The sequence below is a fragment of the Neltuma alba genome, unplaced genomic scaffold (assembly GCF_004799145.2).
Source record: "Neltuma alba isolate B1F8T4 unplaced genomic scaffold, ASM479914v2 tig00010970_pilon, whole genome shotgun sequence".
NCBI lineage: Eukaryota > Viridiplantae > Streptophyta > Magnoliopsida > Fabales > Fabaceae > Neltuma > Neltuma alba.
In genome coordinates, this window is record NW_021635733.1 from 617,315 (window position 1) to 638,863 (window position 21,549).

At 34.2% G+C, this 21,549-nt stretch overlaps 2 protein-coding genes across 2 annotated transcripts; both read right to left on the bottom strand.

Annotated features, from left to right (window-relative positions):
• Nucleotides 1–572: 572 nt before the first annotated feature.
• LOC114760341 (beta-glucosidase 44-like) lies at nucleotides 573–5,186 on the bottom strand. Its single transcript, XM_028949601.1, has 11 exons — nucleotides 4,877–5,186; nucleotides 3,966–4,024; nucleotides 2,575–2,650; nucleotides 2,398–2,469; nucleotides 2,206–2,293; nucleotides 1,860–2,112; nucleotides 1,661–1,776; nucleotides 1,349–1,566; nucleotides 1,231–1,262; nucleotides 1,047–1,149; nucleotides 573–899 (listed from the first exon to the last, which is right to left on the bottom strand). Exons 1-11 carry the CDS (start codon nucleotides 5,133–5,135, stop codon nucleotides 622–624), a joined length of 1,554 nt encoding a protein of 517 aa, XP_028805434.1. The 5' UTR covers nucleotides 5,136–5,186; the 3' UTR covers nucleotides 573–621.
• A 5,816-nt stretch (nucleotides 5,187–11,002) lies between these two features.
• Nucleotides 11,003–18,190, bottom strand: LOC114760338 (actin-interacting protein 1-2-like). Its single transcript, XM_028949598.1, has 6 exons — nucleotides 17,621–18,190; nucleotides 16,295–16,456; nucleotides 15,578–15,764; nucleotides 13,521–13,943; nucleotides 11,977–12,384; nucleotides 11,003–11,854 (listed from the first exon to the last, which is right to left on the bottom strand). The coding sequence occupies exons 1-6, from the start codon at nucleotides 18,010–18,012 to the stop codon at nucleotides 11,597–11,599; spliced, it is 1,830 nt and encodes a 609-aa protein (XP_028805431.1). The 5' UTR covers nucleotides 18,013–18,190; the 3' UTR covers nucleotides 11,003–11,596.
• Nucleotides 18,191–21,549: the final 3,359 nt, after the last annotated feature.

The window sequence follows — 21,549 nt, forward strand, 5'->3', positions numbered from 1 at the left end:
TTATAAGTACTAACACAAGATTTGATGAAAGTACTTGCAAAATGTTTTTCCCTTTCTTTTACTTTTTGGTGATAATGTTTGTCCCTTTCTTTCATCACACATCCATCTTTACATTAAGACCAGCAGATATCCGAACATGTTAAACTTGAATTTTTTGAGTACTTCTGTTGTGTTAAACCAGAGAATAAGACTTTGATCCAAAGCCAAGCTTTATATCGATCCAAAAAAGAAAAAGAAAAAGAAAAAGGGAGAGTAAGACAACAAGAGTGCATTGCAATATTGACTTCTTAAATTCTTTTTATTCAATGTCTTCTCTTTTCCAATGCAACAAGTCTCAGTTGTCATAAACTAACCTTAGAGATAAATTATTGAACCGAACTCTCTGTTATTTCCCCATCAGTTTGTTCATTAACCTCGTCATTTTCTTCTGGGTACATATTAATACAATTTTCAACAGTCTGAACAAACTACGCATCACAGAAATATTAGTTAAAGCAGACAACAACTTCATTTTATTCCAAGACTAGCATTGATCATTGAACATAGTCAAGTGATTACATTTTCATAAAAGCGCTCACCAATAGAAATGAAACTAGGATTCAATTAACTTGTTGGTTCTGCTTACTGCTTCTTTCTGGTGAGAAGCTGCTTGAACCAATATGCAGACATCTTTGGGTATCTCTTGAGGGTTTTGAAATCAACATAGGTAATGCCAAACCTTGAAGTGTAGCCTAATCTCCACTCAAAGTTATCAAGCAAGGACCATGCAAAGTAACCAACCACATTTGCTCCTTCATCAGCTGCCTTCTTTAGCTGTGTCAAATAACCTTTGTAGTAATTGATCCTTGTGGTGTCATGCAGCCCCTTGGCAAGTGTTACATTACCCGGATCGTCCATGCCTACGAATGATAAACTCATCACAGATTAAAAAGTTAACCATTTTTGGGAGTTTTCCTTTCTAGTATTCTTTTCTCTCTATTTTTCTTCCCATTCAAACAATTGGTAGAAATCGGTAAAACTAGAAGCAATATCTGGCTTTCACTTACCATTTTCAGATAAGATGACAGTAGGGTTTCCATAACGTTCCTTGACATACATCAATGCTTTGTACATGCCCCATGGCACATTGTAGAGCCAATATGAGTTTGCCTGCAAATTTTCCAGTTATATCAGAGATACTGCATGATCAGTGAAATTATAAGGCAAATCTGTTACTGGAATCAAGCTCACTCTTGGACCAACAGGAACTCCATTCTTTGCATCTGCAATATACATGAGAAAATCAATATTAATAACTAAAATAGCCTGAAATTATTAAAGAAAAATTGTGAAGGGAAGGTGATCTTACAAGCAAATCCTGCATGCCAATCCATTTGGTAGCCTGGGACTTTTGGTTCTTGTTGATGGTTATCATACATGTAGTAAGTAGTGTATTGATTGATGCCGACAAAATCAATGGAGCCCTTCACTATCTTGACTTCCTCCTGAGTGAACTTAGGAAGCCTTTTCCCAACAATGTTTTGGATGGTCTTAGGATACTCACCATACACAATAGGATGAAGGAACCTGCATGAATTTGAACAATGTAACTACAGATTTTTAGAACCTGGGAAAGGAGTTTGCTACAAATGCCTCATATACAGATTCTTAAGGCTTTTACCATCCAAGATGAAAGTCTCTAGCTCTCTGAGCTGCATAATTATCAGCCTTTGATCTTGTAAGATTCTCATACCATACAAAATCCAAAAGAATTCCAATCCTTCCCTTTTGTTTTTCCTGAAACAACCAGGTTCATTACTGCATTAGGAATCTTCCAGCGCCCTATAAGTTTTCTCCATTTAAAAGTTTCTTAGCATTACCAGGTACTTGGTTCTGTATCTATGAACTGCAGCTGCGTGTGATAATATCAAATTGTGCGCTACAATGTAAGGCTCGGTACCAGAATCACCAGCAGTACAATTCCCATAAGCTTTTGAGCACCTTCCAGGAGCAAAGAAGCCATTATCATAACCAAGAGCAGCTACAACTCTGGGCTCATTAAATGTCATCCAGTTCTTCACTCTGTCTCCAAAAGTCTTGAAACAAAACTCTGCATAATCTGCAAAATCCTCTCTGTACAATATTGGAAGCTTTGATCAGATATATCAGTTCCGACTATGCAATTAAGTAGAAGCACAATAGAATACATAATACTACTGGACTCACACAACTTGGCGGCTCAATAGTCCTTTGTATCTCAACTCAAGAGCCAAAGGAAGGTCATAATGGTACAAGTTTGCATATGGAGTAATGCCTGATCAGGTTTCAGAAATGTCACGCATGAAAAGTTAACATTAAAATTGATATTAACAAGTGAGCACATGTATGCAAGTCTTATAGATTTGATCCCAAGTTTACCTCGTTTTAGCAAGTAATCGATCAACCTATTGTAGTAAGCGACTCCTTTCCAATTTACTTGGCCAGTTCCATCTGCAAAAGTGGTGGGTTCAATTATCATCAGAAGGCCTCTTCGACGTTATTATTGGTTTGCATTGTTTAATAATACAGAATTGCAGCAATGGAATGAAGAATTACTTGGGAAAATTCTGGACCATGAAATTGAGAACCGGTAAGCATCGAAATTTAGGTTAGCCATGAGGTCCACATCTTCCTGTGAAAGTAAACATAGTTAATGCAGTGTACTCAATCTTTTTTTCTTCTTTTTTTTGGGTTGCCAACGTGTCCTCAATCTTATTTCTCGACATCACTCCAAGTCATAAGGGAAGATTTCAGTGCTTCTCCCCCCTGGCCCCCCCGGGGTTGGGGGGGGGGGGGGGAGTTTAAACAGATTTTAGTGCTTCTTTAGTAACCGAGTGAAGAAGTGATTTCATAACTTCTAAGACAAAATTACTCTAGTTTCATTGATTTGATCAAAACCATGATTTGACTAGAACCAATATAATATGCTACCTCTTAGTGTCAATACAAGAGTCACTCCTCCATTCCTAAAAAGAAGACTTATTTATAATGGAGGTAGGAAAAAAATAAGATAAAGTAGTTAATTATAACAAATATGGTTTGATCGCTTAAAGAGAATCTTATGTTCAGTTTATGACCTAAATAAATTAGCTTAGGAAAAAGTGATAAACAAAATGGATTACAATTTTATATTTAGTAGAACCAAACTTAATATCTAACAAATTTATATAAGACTTATTTTATAATGGAGGTAGGAAAAAAATAAGATAAAGTAGTTAATTATAACAAATATGGTTTGATCTCTTAAAGAGAATCTTATGTTCAGTTTATGACCTAAATAAATTAGCTTAGGAAAAAGTGATAAACAAAATGGATTACAATTTTATATTTAGTAGAACCAAACTTAATATCTAACAAATTTATATATTATCATATATTAAGAAGCAGAAGGAGAGTGTGTGTGTTTTATAAAAAAAAATCCACTAGGCATTGGTTAAAAAAGAAAAGTACAGTGTTTGAAGTTCTGAAAGAGAATATATATAAAGTAAGGCAGTGTTTGGATAAATGAAAAAAAACTTTTATAAGTGTTTTTATGTAAATTGAAACAAAACTCCTTTCACATATTTTTTTTCATATACTGTAAAATTATTCTTAAAATTATAATTTGATTTCAGTTACACACTGCTTAAGTGGCATTAGAATCTTTCATCAGGCACCAAGTGTCCGTGAACTTGAATGATGCTGTTCTAACTTATGCAATGTCTTTTCATTAGTCCCAACGTGGAGTATTATTTGGACCAACGATGTCAATTACAATTGCAGTCACTAGATAATCAGCTTCGCTTTCATCATTTTTTAAGGAAAAGTAACGATTCATAGAGATCGGAATCTACAAGGGGACATATGGTATCTCCAGAGTTTAATATTAAAGAATTGAGGTTAAATTCAGTTTTTTATATTATTGAAGGACAATCCCTCCCATTTATTATAATGTTGAAAAGACTTACTTTATAGCGATGATACTGATCCACCGAGAGATCCGCTGAGCCATTATTCGCAACAATTCCTGCTCGCCGACAACAAATTAAATCATTAATTATAGGGATTTAAATGAAATGCAAATTATAATCATAGACTACTATATCACACATGTGATTCTTTTAATATATTGATATACTAATCCTGAAAATTCAGCTAACATTATATTTTTATAATTTTTTATATGTTCTTTTATTAAAATTTAAAAAAAAACTTACTTTTATTTACCTGTCTTTTTAAGAGTTTAAATTACCATCAATTGCTCTCTTTTTAAAATTATAGTCTTGCTCGTAACTCTAAGTAAAATAAATTGAGGGATATTAAAAATCAAAATCTTTTCCCTTCGGAGACATCATTCTTTAAAAAAAAAAATTGATGCATTTGATTATTTTTCTTAATCTAGAATCTTAACCTCCCATTGAGGAAAATTTTTAAAACAAGTTTGATTCTAAAATACTGCTATTAGATTAGTGAGGTCCAAAATTTTTAATTAAGTTTTATGTACTAAAACTTTATAACCCCATTTATTTATTTTTAAAAAAAATTAAAACTATTTGAAAAAACTCCTCCTCTGCCGTCTGCCCTTCCCTCTAGAGCAGAAGAGATATATGGTCTCTTTCAAGGTGACTGTTCACAAAAACTTGAAACCCATCACCGAGATTTCTTTTCGAATCTAAACGATGTGGGACTAATGAGTACTCATAACAGCTTATTATGGGATATCATCCCCTGGCTAAGACGTAAACATACTATTTTATCACTCATTATTGGCTGATTGGATAAATGTTTTGTAGCTCTGCATTTTTAAAAAGCAAATTGGTTTGAAGTTCTTTAATGCCATTTGCAATAAACGTATGAGATTTGACAATGAAAATAATACCTGGTTTCTTGGCGAAAACATCCCAAATGCTGGGACCACGCCCGTCTTTTTGGGCCATACCCTCCACCTGATACGCCGACGTCGCCGTTCCGAACACGAACCCCTGCCGGAAGCTCTCTCTGCTCAGCCCTCCGGTATCGAACTTTACTTTGCTCGCCGGAATTGCAGCCTCATTAACCTCGGATGCAGCCGCCAAGCACTGGATCAGCGCCACCAAGTACAGCCACAACCATCGACGACTGTAACCTCCGGTCTCCATCTTCAACAGAGAGAGAGAGAGAGAGTGTGTGTGTGTGTGTGATTCCAGTACTGTAAAGAATGGAAGAAGGTGAGTGAGAAGCTTGACTTTATATAGGGCCCTTCTTGTCTGACGTCCCTTTTGATTAACCGGATAGGCACGACAACGCATCCTTATTTCATTTTATGCATCTTTCCATCATTAATTAATGGATAATACTATTTCAATTTTAAGAGCCAGATAATTAACTTAAAAAAATTTTAAAAAAAAATAACTAAATTATTTATTTTTAATAAATATATGTTAACTTTTCTAAAATACTCTCTGAATCTCTAACTATGAATAAAGATATTTGGAGGAAAATATAAAATAAAACAGGCTAAATTTTTGTATTTAATACCAAATTAAATTTTTAAACACTTGTATTATAATGGTAGATGGGGAGGTAGTTGTACTTTTCTCTATTTTTTTTTGGGGGGCTGATTCTCTCCTTTGGGGCCCAGATTATTTGTGTCTTCTTAGTTATTTAATAAATTGACATGAATTTTAGAACATCGCTTAATTAACTGATTAGGATTGTTATGAATTTATTAGTATACTAATATATGTTTATGAGAACTATAAAGAAATACTATATCTGGTCCTAATTATAAGATCTTGATTATCGTATTTTAAGGATTTATGACCATAAACTTGTTATTGCTGGCTGTGGGGAAAAAGAAACTAAACTATTGTTGGTAGGTATTTTCTTGTAGAGCATTATGTATGTTTTTCATTTTTTTTTAGTCATCTTTCGAAAGAATTTACATATGCATCTCTCATGAGGAGAGTTAAACTTCTAAGTACATATTTAAGAAAGATTTTTTTAAAAAAATAGTTAGGGTCATTGAGTCGAAGGACTTTTGAGTTCTTCACTATTGTCGAATGTTATATAAATAACTCAGTTAAATTTCTCTGAGGAAACATAGTTAAAAGAATTAAATTATTAAATTCGGCATAAGAACAAAATAAAATACACACACACTTTTTTATTAAAAATAAAAAAGGACACTCATGATCCGATAACGTCGTAATCAAGAAAGATTACGAGATCGCCCAAAATCGGACAATCGCAATTAGGAAAAGAAAACGTTCGAACTCCAGAGAGGCAGACATTTGAACACCTAATTATTATCAGTTAATACTACATGTTTTTAATATAAAAACTAATTAATTAATTGAATAGATTGAAAAAATTTGTTAATTTAGTTATTTATAATAAATATGAGTTAAATTTTTACTAATTATATATATTAGTTAAAACTACTAATTAATTAAATATTTAACATGTGTACTTACTGTAAGAATTATTTTAAAAAAATAGATTAAATATAATAAACAAAATAAATTAAAATCTTATATTTAAAATTAAATTGAAAATTAAACTAACTAGGGGGTAGGATAGTGCACGCAAACGTAATATTAGTATCATTGAAGTAGTAAGAATGAGGTGATGAAAGTCAAAGACTGGCATGCAATCTGGTTAATGATTGGAGGGACTTGGGTGGTCATTTTGAAACAAAGGTGGGGGTATTTTTGCAATAGATTAGTTCAGTCCCCGGAGATATTTTGTCGGCGAGTTGCGTCTGCACTCTGCAATCTGCATGCGCCATTTTCAAGACATGCAATTCAGGCACATCCACGCATGCGAATTTTTGGTCCTCAGTCTATCCTGTCGTTGTCCTTCTTAACCCTTTTTATTTATCAAAAATACCCAATCTTAGTTAAAATAGTATAATTTAATCAAAATATAAAAATATTTAGGGAAAATAACAACTAAAGAAACTTGAAATTAAGGGTTGAAAATAATAGAGAGGGAAGTTAGTCCCAAATTAGAATTTTAAAAGAGAGAATTATAATCAAGTCCCATGCACGAGAAATAACTACTAAAAGATCTAATAACAACTTGAACAGTTTGTAATGACAAGTCTAGAGTAAAGAATAACAATCTATGGGACTTGTTTTATAATTTTTTTCTTGTATAGGACCTCATTGTAATTCTCCCATTTTAAAATTTAGAAGAAAAGACAGAAATGCTCCTTTGTTTTTTTTTTTTTTAAAAAGTTCAAGCCCTTGCCGGTGTCTGGCTACGGCTGGTGATTGGACGCCAGCATGGGCCACCGGTGTGGTGGCTGCCGGCAGAGTTTTCTTTTTTGTGACAAATTTTTTTTGCCATGTAAGAAATTATTTAAGGAAAACAGTGGGGGTAGGATTTGATCCCGCTACCCCTTGATCATTTGAGTCAATAAAAGGAAAGATGATATTAGGCCACTAATGATTTGCCAACCTTATTATGCAAAAAAAAAAAGTATATATAAGTTGACTTGTTTATAACAATTTATCTAGGAATAACAAGTTTTGATTGAAAAATAACAAATTTAAACTTAAGACTAGCAAATCATTGGTGGCTTAGTGGTCACCTTTTTTTTTACTGGCCCAAATGAAAGAATAGTAGGATCAAATCGCCCCACCACTTTCCTTAAATAATTTCTCACATGGCAAAAAAAAATCTGTCGCAAAAAAAAGCTTTGCGGGTAGCCCCCACACCAGTGGCCAATGCTGGTGGCCGGCATCGACGTCCAGTTGCCGACGAGGGGTTGAACCTTTGGGAAAAAAAAAACAAACAAATGGGTCATTTTTGTCTTTTGTCTTGAATTTCAAAATTTTAATATGAGAATAACTTTTCTTTTTGTCATTTCAACCCTTAACTTCTTAAATTGGGATATCCTAATTTCAGTTTTTTTTATCTGTCATTTTCCTAACTATTTATATATAGCATTAAAAATTACTATAGATTATTGTTGTCTAAACTCAAAATGATGTCTTAGGATTAGTAAAGAGAGAAAACAAATATAAAATATGACTTAGCGGACTCATTCAAAACTCTTAATCGAACTAGTAATAAAGCTAATTCATTCAAAATGAAGCTAATTCATCCATCCACTGATATGACCATTCCAAGTGATGTTGGATTTTAATACCATGTTATTTATTGTTGATTGACAATATCAATATCATTTATTATTACTCACTATATTAATTATTACTATAAAAATGTAAGAGGTTGTGTTATTAACGCAACATGAACCTTAATGTGTGTGTAATCTATGAACAGCATAAAAATCCACTATCACTTGATCAGCGACATAAACATGGTAGGTCTATTTGTAGCCAGATGTTAACAAGGCATCCTAACATTGCATATCAAAGGATTGTGCTGGTTGAGGTACTTTGAAAACGACAGTATCACGTAACCTAGGCGGATAAGAAAACACCATTTTAATCCAAGAAAAGTATGATAGGTCAATCAATTTGCCATGTAAATATATAGTGAGAACAAATATCATCTTAAAAACAGGATAATCCGCACATTGTTTTCAACTTTGAAGAACACGTGATCTTTCACATACTCATTTTAGATTTTACTTACTTTGATTCACATGTTTTTTTTTTATTAAGTACATGTATCCTTTTAATTGAGGCTTGCTCAAAACATTATCAAGTATTAAATATAGCCACATCCCAATAAAAATTCAAACATTAGTTCATTATATCGTTGTGAGAAATTGATTCCTTTCGCTAAACTTAATGGCAAAGCATATGGGGAAAGAAAATGTCATCAAAATTAGAGGCGTGAGGGGAAAAGTGACCAAAAATAAAAGATTAGATTGGTCCCAATGGCTCAGAGTTGGGATAGTGATGAAGAGCAGCAGGAGTGGTCAGTGGACCATTATTACTGTATATTAATACAAACATGTGAGATGCTTCCAAAGATCCCCCCACTTCCCAAAGCCCAAATTGTCATCGGCATCGCACGTGAATTTGAAAATGCAGTATCGTCCCCAGTAGATTTGTCAACATATCAACACTACGATGATGCACAATACGACTTCCCCTTTTTTCTTTATCATCCCATGCGTCTTCTTGCGTGATCAAATATGTCCTTGAAAATTAAACACCAGCAACAATTTCAGAAACAGAATATGATTTCCTAACCTGGCCTAGATAGAACCTTTGGTTAGGACTTAGGAGGGGCAATTCCTAAATACATTTGAGCTTCAAAATATTAGAGTTGGATTAGAAGATCAAAGTCTATGCACTAATAATGCCTCCGTTCTTTAATATAAAAGTTATTTAACTAATTTAAATAGATTAAAAAAATTAATTAAGTTGGTTATTTATCACAAATATGAGTTGATTTTTTAAAAATTTCTTAATCATGACTAACTTGAATGAAAGCCCCTTGACATGTGTGATTAATTGGGATACTTTAAGGAATAAATTATAAATTTGGAAGACAAAAAGAATTAAGGTCTTGTGTGTGTGTGTCTATATTTAAGACCAAATCAGATTCCAAAAAGCTCTTATATTAAAAATAAGGGATATTATATATGTAATTTTTGAAGCAAATCTCACAATAATCCACCCACCTTCACAATCTCTTAAGACCCCTCCACACTTTGGCCCTGGAGTTTGTCAATGTTTGTTCCTCTTCTACTATACACCTCCCTATTTCCCATGTGCTTGTCTTTTAACATTTGCACTCGAACTCGTCCTACTTGTAATTTCAAGTTGTTAGTGTTTGCCTCCATCTAATACAAATATCATGCTTCAAGTGTGTCATTCTCTGCTTGGTTTAGCCAATAGTTTATCTAATTTTTAGTCACCACATCACAACATAAGAGATCACATGCAACAATCTCTTGTCTCAACCAAGATTCTTCCATGGAGAATAATGCAAAACCTAGGGAGACGATGAACATTGCCCCTGATATCAAAGAACCCAAGATGATATTAATTCAAGAATTATTGGCTAAGGAAGAGAAGGAGTGATCAAAAAAAGCTGAAGAGACGAGGCGGAAGGAACTTGGAATGAACCGATTTGTGTTGCTTACCCTTGCATCAAAGATTCTATTAACCACGTTTTCTCCCTTGCGATCATCATTCACCAATTGAATGGAGACAACCACGACCAATAGACCCAATATGTGTGTGTATATTTTTGCTGGGGATACACATTCTTCTGTTAAAAACAATTATATTTAAGGCATTGTTAGGTATTAAATGAGGACCATTCTCTTAATAATAATTCAAATTTTGATTCGCCATGTTGTGAGTAATTAATCGTTTTCACTAAACCTAAGCCCTGGTCCCATCGTATATTGTTGCAAGGTTCCATTCAAAACATCATTCATGCAGGATTGAGTTCAATTGTAAGCAGCCAAGAAAGCCAGTAGTTCGGAAGGATCATTGCCCTTAACTGATTTGGCCCAGAATTAATGTCTTATATTTCAATTGATACTTGATTATTACTTTAATGTCTTCTATTAGTCCAAGTACGTGATCATGAACGTTAGACCATGATCACTTTTGTTGTCAAATCTCCATTTCAGGTGCATATTAGACTGTTACTATTGATATTAAGAATTTAAGCCGGCTGTTCTAATTCAAACTTAACGCGATAACGAAATACAATACCAGGAAAATATTTTGAACACAAGTGAAGCATGATATGCTAAACGAGCAAATTGTTCATTGTTTTAACTTTTAGATGATTACTTTCATTAAATTAAATCCAATTATAGCATACGGAAATTGAGGGGAAAATATAAAAATAAACTCAATCCCAGGATATATTTGAGCCAAACTACCACCTATGATTTACCTTTCTTTTCAAGGAGAAGACTTGAGAAAATTTTGCTTAAATTCTCTTAAATGGGTCTGCTAAAAAAAATTTTTACATTTATTTTTATAACAAAAGACCTGGTACCAAAAAAAAAAATAAAAACCAAGTCCATTTTAAGGAACATAATCAGTGAACAGGAAAAAAAAAATTGCCTTCACTGTTGTTTTTGGGGGATTGGGAAACAAAAGCATATTCATTAAAACAGCACACAAACAACACAACACAATCTTCATATCAGCTAACAAACCAATATAATCAAATGCCTAAAAGCTGGACTATGCCCTGTGTTTATCAGCACATTTAACACTCAAAAAACCATCCAACGAGTTTCCAGGTAATGTACACAGCATTGGTTTCTTCAAATTCTGGCGCAACTATTGAGAATCTTCGTATCAGGATTTGATTTCAACATCAGGTCAACAAGATATTACGGAGATGTACTGGTGCCAATGCCATCATTGTCTAGACAAAGAACTCTCAGAAACCCCTACTTCCGAATGCGGCACCAGGAAAAATGGCTCCAGCCTCAAATTGTATACTTGAAAGTAAATAGCAGGCAGACGCTAGCAGTATTAGCAATGTAACTTAACCAAACAAAATAGAAAAAAACTTGAGTTCCTTCAAGATAATCCCCAGCTTCTGCTGATAATCACTTCCTTTTCAGTTCTGATTTGTATGAAGCCCGTTGAAGGAATAGATTCAGGTCCGAGACATAATTCCCACCTTTACATCTTAAAATAAGCATTGATGTCAAGACTCATGGCGGGGTTAATTTCCAGACACGGATGAAAGCATCCTCACCTGAGCTCACCAAAGTATACTCATCAGTGAAAGCCAACCCATAAACACCACCTAAATGAGCACCCTTTATCGTGACTCTATTAGATACTGGCTGGTCAATTTCATATACAATGACACATGTGTCTAGTGATCCAGTAGCAATCCTACTACCATCAGGGGACCAAGCAAGACAGTTTATTCGTGCAGTGTGGTACAACATATTCTTAAGTTTGACCTGCAAAACAATATTTCCAAACGGTCAAGCATATAACCATGCCACACATTTCTTTTTCACAATTACTTGAGCTTGTAAAAGCTTAATATACAATACGTGTATTGCTCATATATTCAAAATACCTCTCTGGAGGCCCGGTCCCACACTATAGCTTCCCGATTGACATCCCCTGATGCAAACATGGAAACATCTGGAGAGTAACGAATGACACTGATTGCACCTCGATGCTTCTCAAGGACTGCTTCTTCTGTAAGAGTATCACCAGATATAGAATATATGCGCAGCTTACCATCCTGTCCACCAATAATAGCTTCACTTCCATCAGGTGATACAGCAGAAGCCGTTACAACAAACCCCAGATTAATTGTCGACACAATTTTTGCACCGCGAAGCATGACAACTCCTGAATCAATTGAAACCAGAGCAAGTTCAGGAGATAGAAGTGCAACACTCAAGTCCTTTGGTTGACTTCCTACATCAATCGCTTCAGCATCTCCGCAATGATCCCCTTGTAAAGTAGCTCGCCATATCTAGGGTGTCAGAAGAGAATCATGGAGGGATAAGAGAAAATATGAATTGTTGCAAAATGCTCACACTTAATGCTTCAGCCACTTCATGAAAGCAATAAAGAAGATGCTTTACAATTTCTTTAATCACTAAAATTTTCAAATGCTGACAAATGGCAGATCGATGTCAGATCTCAGTTATATCCATTTATATTCAAAGTTCTAGTCACATAAACTGGTTGGCTTTGTGCCATGAGCTGAGCATGAAAATATCACTATTTACTATACACCTCAAGAAAAAAAAAATCCATACATAAATATACATTTAAGAAAAGGCAATGGATATTATAAATGCCCATGTTTTCGAGGCACTCAAGATTGAGATTACCAAGGCAGCAAAAACGATATCATCTCCAGAGTAATAAATTTATTCTTAACATTGCCATACTGAGCATAAAGACCTTTGGCACTGTTCAGATAAATTAGTTAGATAAGTCCTTATTCAGAAGTTGTCATGCTTCGCGTTTGAATTGAAACTCCAAGAATTACTTCGACAAATTTGATTAGCATTTTATCAAGCTTTGCCACGAATCTCATAAAAATAAGCTAAAAACACCTTAAAAAATACATGCATCCAAATAGATCTAAGCTAATTGATAAGTGCTTATTGGAGAAGATAAGCTGCCATGCAAGACAGTCTCTCCATGGTTTAACTGTTACAAGATATAAATACCTGAAGTGATGGAATAATTACAAACAGATAACAATATAAGTGCAAATATGTTTTCTTCCTTTTTGGAGGAAAATTACGAAGATCAGGGTATTAGATTCTAGTCCAAACAGTTAAATCATACATGTTACATACTCTAGGATCAGTAAAATATGAAGCGTGCCTTCTAACCCTTTTAGAATAAACTTCCACGTTCTCCAAATCAAACAATTGTCAAGTGTTTATAGAGACTTCTCTGAATCTTTAAATACATCACATGCAGAAAAAGTCCGTTATTTTGGCACAGTAAAATCACCTAACATTTAAACGAACATGAAAAGCACACTGGTTTCTTAATTCCTATTAAATAGGACAGAAAGGCCATTAAATAGACTATAATGTCGCGAAAACAATTTCCATTGTAGCTGAAGAAAATAAGCAAAGCACTCACCTTATTATCAAATCCAGCTGTAACAATCTCTTCTTCTGCAGCTGCCAAGACTTTGATCTGAGAATTCTCCTTTCTTTGTACTTTACCACCATATCCAATCCCTTGAGTCCACTTAAATATTATACCATCATAACTGCTAGACAAAAGCACTCTAGGGTTGTTTGGAAGAGTAGTTAAGGAGGATACATTTTTCATGTGTCCAGATAAAGTTGTGGGGGCTTTATCAAGATCGCTTACTAAAAATATAGATATTACCCCACCAAGAGAAACAGTGACAATACGATCATTTAACCACAGACAGCCAACTAACATGTCTTCAATTCCACCAGAACCAGGAGAAGTCAATGTTTTTTTCACTTTTCCGATGTTGTCATCAGATATGTCCCATATTTTTGCTGACTTGTCTGCAGATACAGTAAGAACCTAAATATAACATCACAACTTGAGATCAGATTCCAATTGCTCAACAAGAATTACTTGGAAAGAGTTGGGGGAGAACAACCAATACCAAAGAATACTTGTTCAAAAGCGCCGAGGTAAGAGTTCAGCAAAATATTCAAATAGACAACTTAACTATAACCATAAAGTGACGTCAACATTCTACTATTAAACTAAACAAAGTATACCATTCCAGAGGTCTAATCTTCCAGTAAAAATTAGGCTTTGTTTGGTTGGAGGGTTGTTGAAGGGAGGGGAGGAGAGAGGAGGGGATAAGTGTGTTTGGTTGGGAAAAATAGAGGGGAGGGGAGGGAAGAAATTTGTTTTTTAGTGCTCCCCTCCCCTCCCCATGCTCCCCTCCAAATTTGGGGTTTTTTGGAAGGGAGAGAAATATTATGTCTAATATTGACCAAACTACCCATACTAACTTTTTAATATTCCAAGTTTGTCCATCTTATTAAAAATCTTTTTTCACTTCTTTCTCTTTTTAGCCACTAATAATATTTGATAATAATAATATAATTATATAATTATATAATATATACATATCATATGTATTAATATATACATATCATAACATGTGTGTATTATAATTATATATTATATCGTGTATGTATTAAAAAAATAAATTAGTCTAAATATAGAGATAAGGGTATATTTGTCAATTTATAATTACCTCCCCTCCCCTCCCCTTATGAACCAAACAAGAAATCTCCCCTCCCTTCCCCTCCCCTCCAACCAAACAAAACCATGACCTCCCTTCCCCTCCCCTCCCCTTCCTTTAATTAACCTCCCCTCCCCTCCCTTCCATTGAACCAAACAAAGCCTTATACTAAACCTGTATCAAGAAGTAACATTCAAGATATTAATTATATCAAATATAGGCTTAAAATTTAATATTTATCTATGAATTTGTAACTAGATAAAATATTTTCATCAAGAAAGTATAAGAAAACTCCACCAAAAAATGGCATTTCCTTAAGAGCATCATGCGGAAAGCTCACTTATACTCCCAGCTAGCAAAGGAAAGCAGAAAATTTTTCATTGGCATTCCTCTAAGATAAACTATGATACGCCTAAACTGCACGCACAATAAATTGTCTCACATCTTTACCACCTAAAAGCATTTGCATGAAATAGGTTGTTGCTTTGTGTTTGTTACTTTATTAAACTGTCCAAAATATTTTTTATTTTTCATATGCATTCTTTAAATTAAATTATTCTAATTGAAACCAGTTCGACCAAGGTCTGACCATGGTTTAGTGAACCAGCGCTCCACCCAGTTCAATAACTGGTCCAATTCTGACAACACTGGAAGAGAACATTAAGTGGGCAACTCCATATATGAAGACTGAAGAGAATAAGGCAAAGAACGAGAAAGGAAATGCATTTAAAGTGCAAAGCATGGGATTTGAAAACCGATTCTTCTTGTCTAATTATGACTATGCACAGAACATCATTCGTAGTAACCCTTTCAAATCTGAATTTAGTAGTTTTATCGTGCTTTGTGTTCTACTAGAATTTATCATAAACCCAGATTTTCTAAAAGTATTTCTAACATGGTCAGTATGCCAGGGGGTGTTGGTGTTGACAGAATCCATAAATAGAATTTTGCTCACCTGTTTGCCATCAGGACTCCAGCTAACAGCATAGATACTGCCAGTATGGGCACCTTCAGAAGACAGCTCACCAACTTTCTCCCCACTTTTCCCATCATATATAATACCCTTTTTGTCGGAGCTTACACTTAAAAATTTACTTCCATCAGGGGAATATCTTACACAATTGACAAAATTTGAATGATGCCTGAACATAAATAATAATCAATGTGAGATAGGTAACTTATCAATACTAATGCAACTGGTGGAAAGCATGAAAGAAACAAGCCAATAAAAATAGATTAATTCAAATGTACCTGTCTAACATACTGGGGTAGATTAAAAACATCAAAACTGAAGCTAATGCACAACTTCGGTCTTTGGTTCTTCATAAAAAATTAAGTAGATATCTACATTGTATCATCCACAAATTTCTTTTCTTTTTTGTCTCGAGTCCCACAGTAATTATCAATAAAAGTTCATGAAAAGCATATGACGAGACGGGTTGGAAAAAAATCTTTTCAACTATGAAAAAAAAAAAAAAAAAAAGTACTATGCCTTCTTGTATTTCAGTTGGATGACTGCTCCCACTTCACTATAATAACATTATTTCCCCACAAATGAATCATAAAACAAGCCAGTGGGAAGGTGCATGTTTAACAATTATCCAAAAACAGGACATGCAGCCCTCAGATCAGATCAATGTTCAACACCGCCATAACGTCTGTCATAGCATACCTGTGAGATTGCTTAAATCTGAATGGTGGTCCTTCATAAAAGTTTACCAGAAAATCCTCTCCACATGTCACAATGCGAAAAGGTCTTGTTGGCTTATAAGAACAACTCAAAACACGCCTTGAATGGCCATCAAATTCACCAACATTGGTGCCAGAATCCCACCTATTCAGTAGAATTTACGTAAGTATAATTATATGGACAACAAATAACCGTTATGCAAACATTGTATGGGAGAAGATAAGCACGAAGGCTTTCAAACTCACCTTAACCCTACTTCTAGGGTTTAAGCAGTAAGTAATAAAAATTTTAATTCAAAACTGCCTAATGAAGACTAAAGTGGAAACCCTACACGAGCATATGGGCAAGTAATTCCATTTATCAATAATGATGCATAAACATGAAATAATTGAAAAGCTTCTAACACACTCATAGAAAGACAAAGCCCAAAGTGTTTAGGGATATGGGCAGATGCTTTTTTTCTTTATATGGTAGAAATACTGATAAACCAATTCACACTTGGGAAAAATTTTCATCTTAGTATAAAATGCAAAGAACCAAAAGTTCAATTTTGCACTGACTTCTGATTATTATATGTGTTCATTACTTCGTTATTGTTCAAAACTGATTTGTCTCAGCTGCCTATTCATCAGGTGCGACATTTAGTCTCACTTTCTATTATTCCATAAGAAGGAAGGCTAAAGCACGTAACTGGAGTTGAAAAGTTAAAACAAGCAAAGCAATTCTCCACGACACTTGTGCTCAGACAGACAAATGCAAGAGCGAACTGCCAAAAGGGCTACTGTTGACCCTTTTCATTGTCTGAGAGTTACTAAAATTATTTAGTTAGTACACCCTTCAAGAATATTCTGAGGAAGGGACTAACTTTTGTTTGAAGGAGAACACTCATTTATACTGTATATAAAAGCATTTTATGGTGGGTGCCATGTCATATCTGAAAGCCTCAGTATACCTTACCAACAATTATTTTAAAGTTTAAACTTTTGAACGTTGTAGCACCATCACTACACGCAAGGAAACCCCGCTGACTACAAACAGTACTAATATTTTGAGTTATAGCTAGGAGGTCACGACAAACCACGTCAACGGATTTTTCAGAAAAACAAACACCTTTTTTGGTCGAACAGAACATAATCACTTAGGTTTTAAGGAGTTTCAGTATAATTGCTTCTATGTATCAATCAACGCAATAATCGCGAATCTAAAAAGCTTCGAACTAAGAAATATATGCACATGCATTCATACAGATTCTCACTTCCCTGATATTGTTCTGCATTTTCTCCACAGAAAGGAAAAGTGAACACTCACATAAAAGCGCGTACTAATGACTTTCCTTTTCCTTCACCACAAGCCACGATTCTCAGACCGTCCGGCGACCACTGTAGATCGTCGATCCGTCCCGATAACACCTTGAACTCCTTCTTCAGAACGAAGTTATTGCGGGTCCCCCAAATCCTGACGGTGCCTGATACATCAGCAGACGCGATCCACTCACCATTGGGGGAATACCGAGCCACTGTAGCCGGGTAGGCGTGCTCGCCGTAAACCGAAACCTGAAGGGGATTGTCGAGGTTCATGAGGACGACCGATCTGCCATTGGTGTAAACAATTGAATTGGATTTGGAATCGCCGGAAATCAAAATCCCACGGCCTCGCTCCGTGGAAGGCATGCAAGCATAGGTCTCTGCGAGTTGGGACATCTTCAAGAAGGATCTGTGAGAGCTAGAACTTGGTGCTTTGACTGGGATTGCGGGGATTTTGGAGAATGGGAAAGTAGACTTGGGAAGCTGGAAACGCGAAGCTAAGAGTTGATGGACTTTCAAAGGATTCGGCCTTTTATACGTGGTTTTGACTGATACCTGACTCAACACAGCGCGACTTCTTAGTGGAGTGCGCGATCCAGTTTTACCTTAACCACTGCTAAATTCCTTAATACTCGCGCTTCGTTCTTTTGCAAGAAGATGAAACTATTTACGTCACACAATCCTCCAATTTTACACGGAATTTTAATTTGGTCATTTAATTCTATAAATATCTATTCAATATTCTAACACTTATATTGATATCCTTAAATGATTATTTTTCAGATTACTCTATGTTAACTCAAAAATTAAATTTAATATCTTAGTATTTAAGAATATTTTATCGACATAATTAAAATTTAAGTGCTGGTATTTTTTTTGGTCTTAAAAGATATTTTATAAATTTTATTATCTAAATAAAATTTTGTGCAAAATTAAAAGACTAGAAATGCACTTTAATAAATTATTAACATTTGATCCAACTTTTAAAAAAATATTATATGATCTGTTGCACTAATATTTGAAAATTATGCATCACTTTAACTACCCAGACAATAGATGTCTTAAAAGGTGAGGATCTTAATTTACCGCTTTTTCTCTATGATCCAATGAAGTTGATAAATCTTTAGTTTATTACCATAAAACTCCTTTTTATTTTTAAAATTAAGGTAAATTCCTTCTATAATTAATTAATTATTGGAATGATTCTCATACACATAAGAGTGAAAGTCTAGTTAAAATATAACAAGGTATGGATGGCACGCATATAGTGAAAAGATAACAAAAAAAAGAGAAATGGCAAATAATGACCCCCAATATGTGAAATTGTGATTTGGAATCCTAAATTTAGAAAATAGCAAATAAAAACCCGGTTTCGTATTGCAACTATAAAATCTTAGTAAAATGTCTGAAATGCTTCTCAGTCAAATAACAAGCTAACTATGGGAAATGACAAGTTCACTTTAACGAATGATAATTTCAGTACACCAAATTACAACTTGATTGAAGGTATGTCAAATGACAAATTGACTATGAAAAATAACAAGTTCACTTTGATGAATAATAATTTTAATAAACCAAATCATAACTTGATGGAAGAATATTTTAGACATTTCATCAAGATTTCATATTTATAATATGGGACTGTGTCTTTATTTACTATTTTCTAAATTTAGGGTCTTAAATCACAATTTTACATATTGAAATGTCTTTATTTGTCATTTTTCCTAACAAAAAAGAATGAAAGTCTAGTTCTTTCTTCTTTCTGTTTTTTTCTTTTTAAAGAAGGAGGGCAGAGCCTAGTACAATTTTTTTTTATAGGCATATATATCTTCTTATTTGAAATTGAAACACGGTAAGTACTAAATATAAAAACCTCTTTTCTCAGAAATTCGAATGTTGTTTTACGTTATCATGGGAAGCCCAATAGGAGGAGATGGAGATCCCACAATATCTTGCTGCACTAGGGTCCTCAGTGAGTCTCGGACCGTGTCAATAAAACTGAAACTCTGACGGTTACTTGGACCATCCTTCGCAATCTTATCAGCAGCTCTATTGGCGTCTCTTGGAGCATCTGTACAGTCAGTTTCCAGACTGTGGTAAAACTTGCAGTCTCATCCAGGTGGTTAATAGTACTGTCAACGAGCTCTTTGGAATCGGACTCAAAAACTACTTTGCGGAGCACCAGATCCCACGCTGTATTCATACCTATCTATATTAAAAGTGCCCATTCCTCTGACTCTATAGCCGACCAAACACCGAGAAATTTGGAATTTGAGTTTTTTCATAGTCATGATCCTATGCACCTTTTTGCCATCCGATGTGCTCATATGTACTGGTGCTGGAGCTCCTCCATATAAATTGGAGCCGCCACCTAGGCGAAATACCAAGTTTGTGTCCAATAGAATTTGAGTTTTTTTTTTTTTATACTACTTCCCATCCTCAATATAATAGTTGATTAATTTTAATAGAATAAAAAAATTAGTTAAGTTAATTATTTTTAATAAATACTACCTCCGGTTTTTAATATAAGAAATAGTTGACTAATTTGAATATATTAAGAAAATTAGTTAAGTTAGTTATTTGTAATAAATAGATGTTATCTTTCCTAAAATATCATTACTAATCAAATATATTGGTTGAAACTACTATTATTACAAGAAAAATCTTACAAAAATAGATAAATATAAGAAACAGAGTAGATTGAAATATTATATTTAAAACCAAAATAAAAGTCATATAAGTTTTTATCTTAAAGACCAGAGGCACTAGATAGTATAATACTTCTCCGGTTCTTCATATAAGATCTATTTAACTAATTTGATTAAATTTAAAAAGTTAGGTAAGTTAATTAATTATAAGCAATATGACATACTTTTTCTAAAACATCATAATCATCTTCTTTAATATCACATCTCCCTCTTCTACTTGATTATGGTTGAAGAAGTATCCATAGGAATAATTTCAGAAAAATTGATAAATATGAAAAATAAATCATATATTTAAGACTAAAATCAACTTAATAATTATGTTATATATTAAAAACCGGAGGAGTATAATTAAGCGCATGGGCGCACCAACATGTTAACGCGTTGCCCGAATCTGAAACCTCTTTTAAGTGTGGTGGCCCCGGCGGGTGATGAGCAACCACTGTAGAAATTGAGTTATAAATTGAAACAAAATTATGAAGGATAGATGATTAATTTTCTCAAAGAGAGGAGAAAGCAAAGAAAGACCCCATAAAGGAATAGCTGGATTGACGACATCTTTCTCATCCTTTTAAGCCCAACACTCTTTCTTGGTATCATGGTGGCACCATTAAGGCTTGATATTATGAGGGCCGACCCACTGAATTGGGCTTAAACTCAAAGGAAAAACATTCCATGGACCCACTTTTCTACCCTAGCCCCATCTGAATGGTTTCCAACGTCATTCGTTGTTTGAACAAGAACTGGATATTTCTGGCCCAAAAAAAAAGAACAAGAATTGGATATTCCCCTGGTATATAAAAAAAAAAAAAGAACCAGATATTCTTACTAATCAATCAACAGACAAGCCCCACAATGGCCAATGCAGGTTAGATTTAGTAGGAATTAGCTGCTCACCAGAATTCGAATTATTATTAAGAAAAATATTTATATTTAATGTGATTGTCTCCACTAAGAAGATATGAAAAACCACACGATAGACTAATTTATTTCATCAAGAATCTACTCTGATAGCTAACAAGAGTTTGTTGACGGGTAACCTGTAAGTATTTTTGTAAGTATTTTTAAAATATGAAAACATATCTTGGTCTTAGTAAACTCTCATGATCCAATTTATCTATAAAAAAATTTTGTATCAAAACCCTTTGAATTTACAAACGCTAAGACGGTTAATGAGCCCAATTAATTCAGCAATGACAAGGGGGAACAGAGGTAAGTACACAGGTGA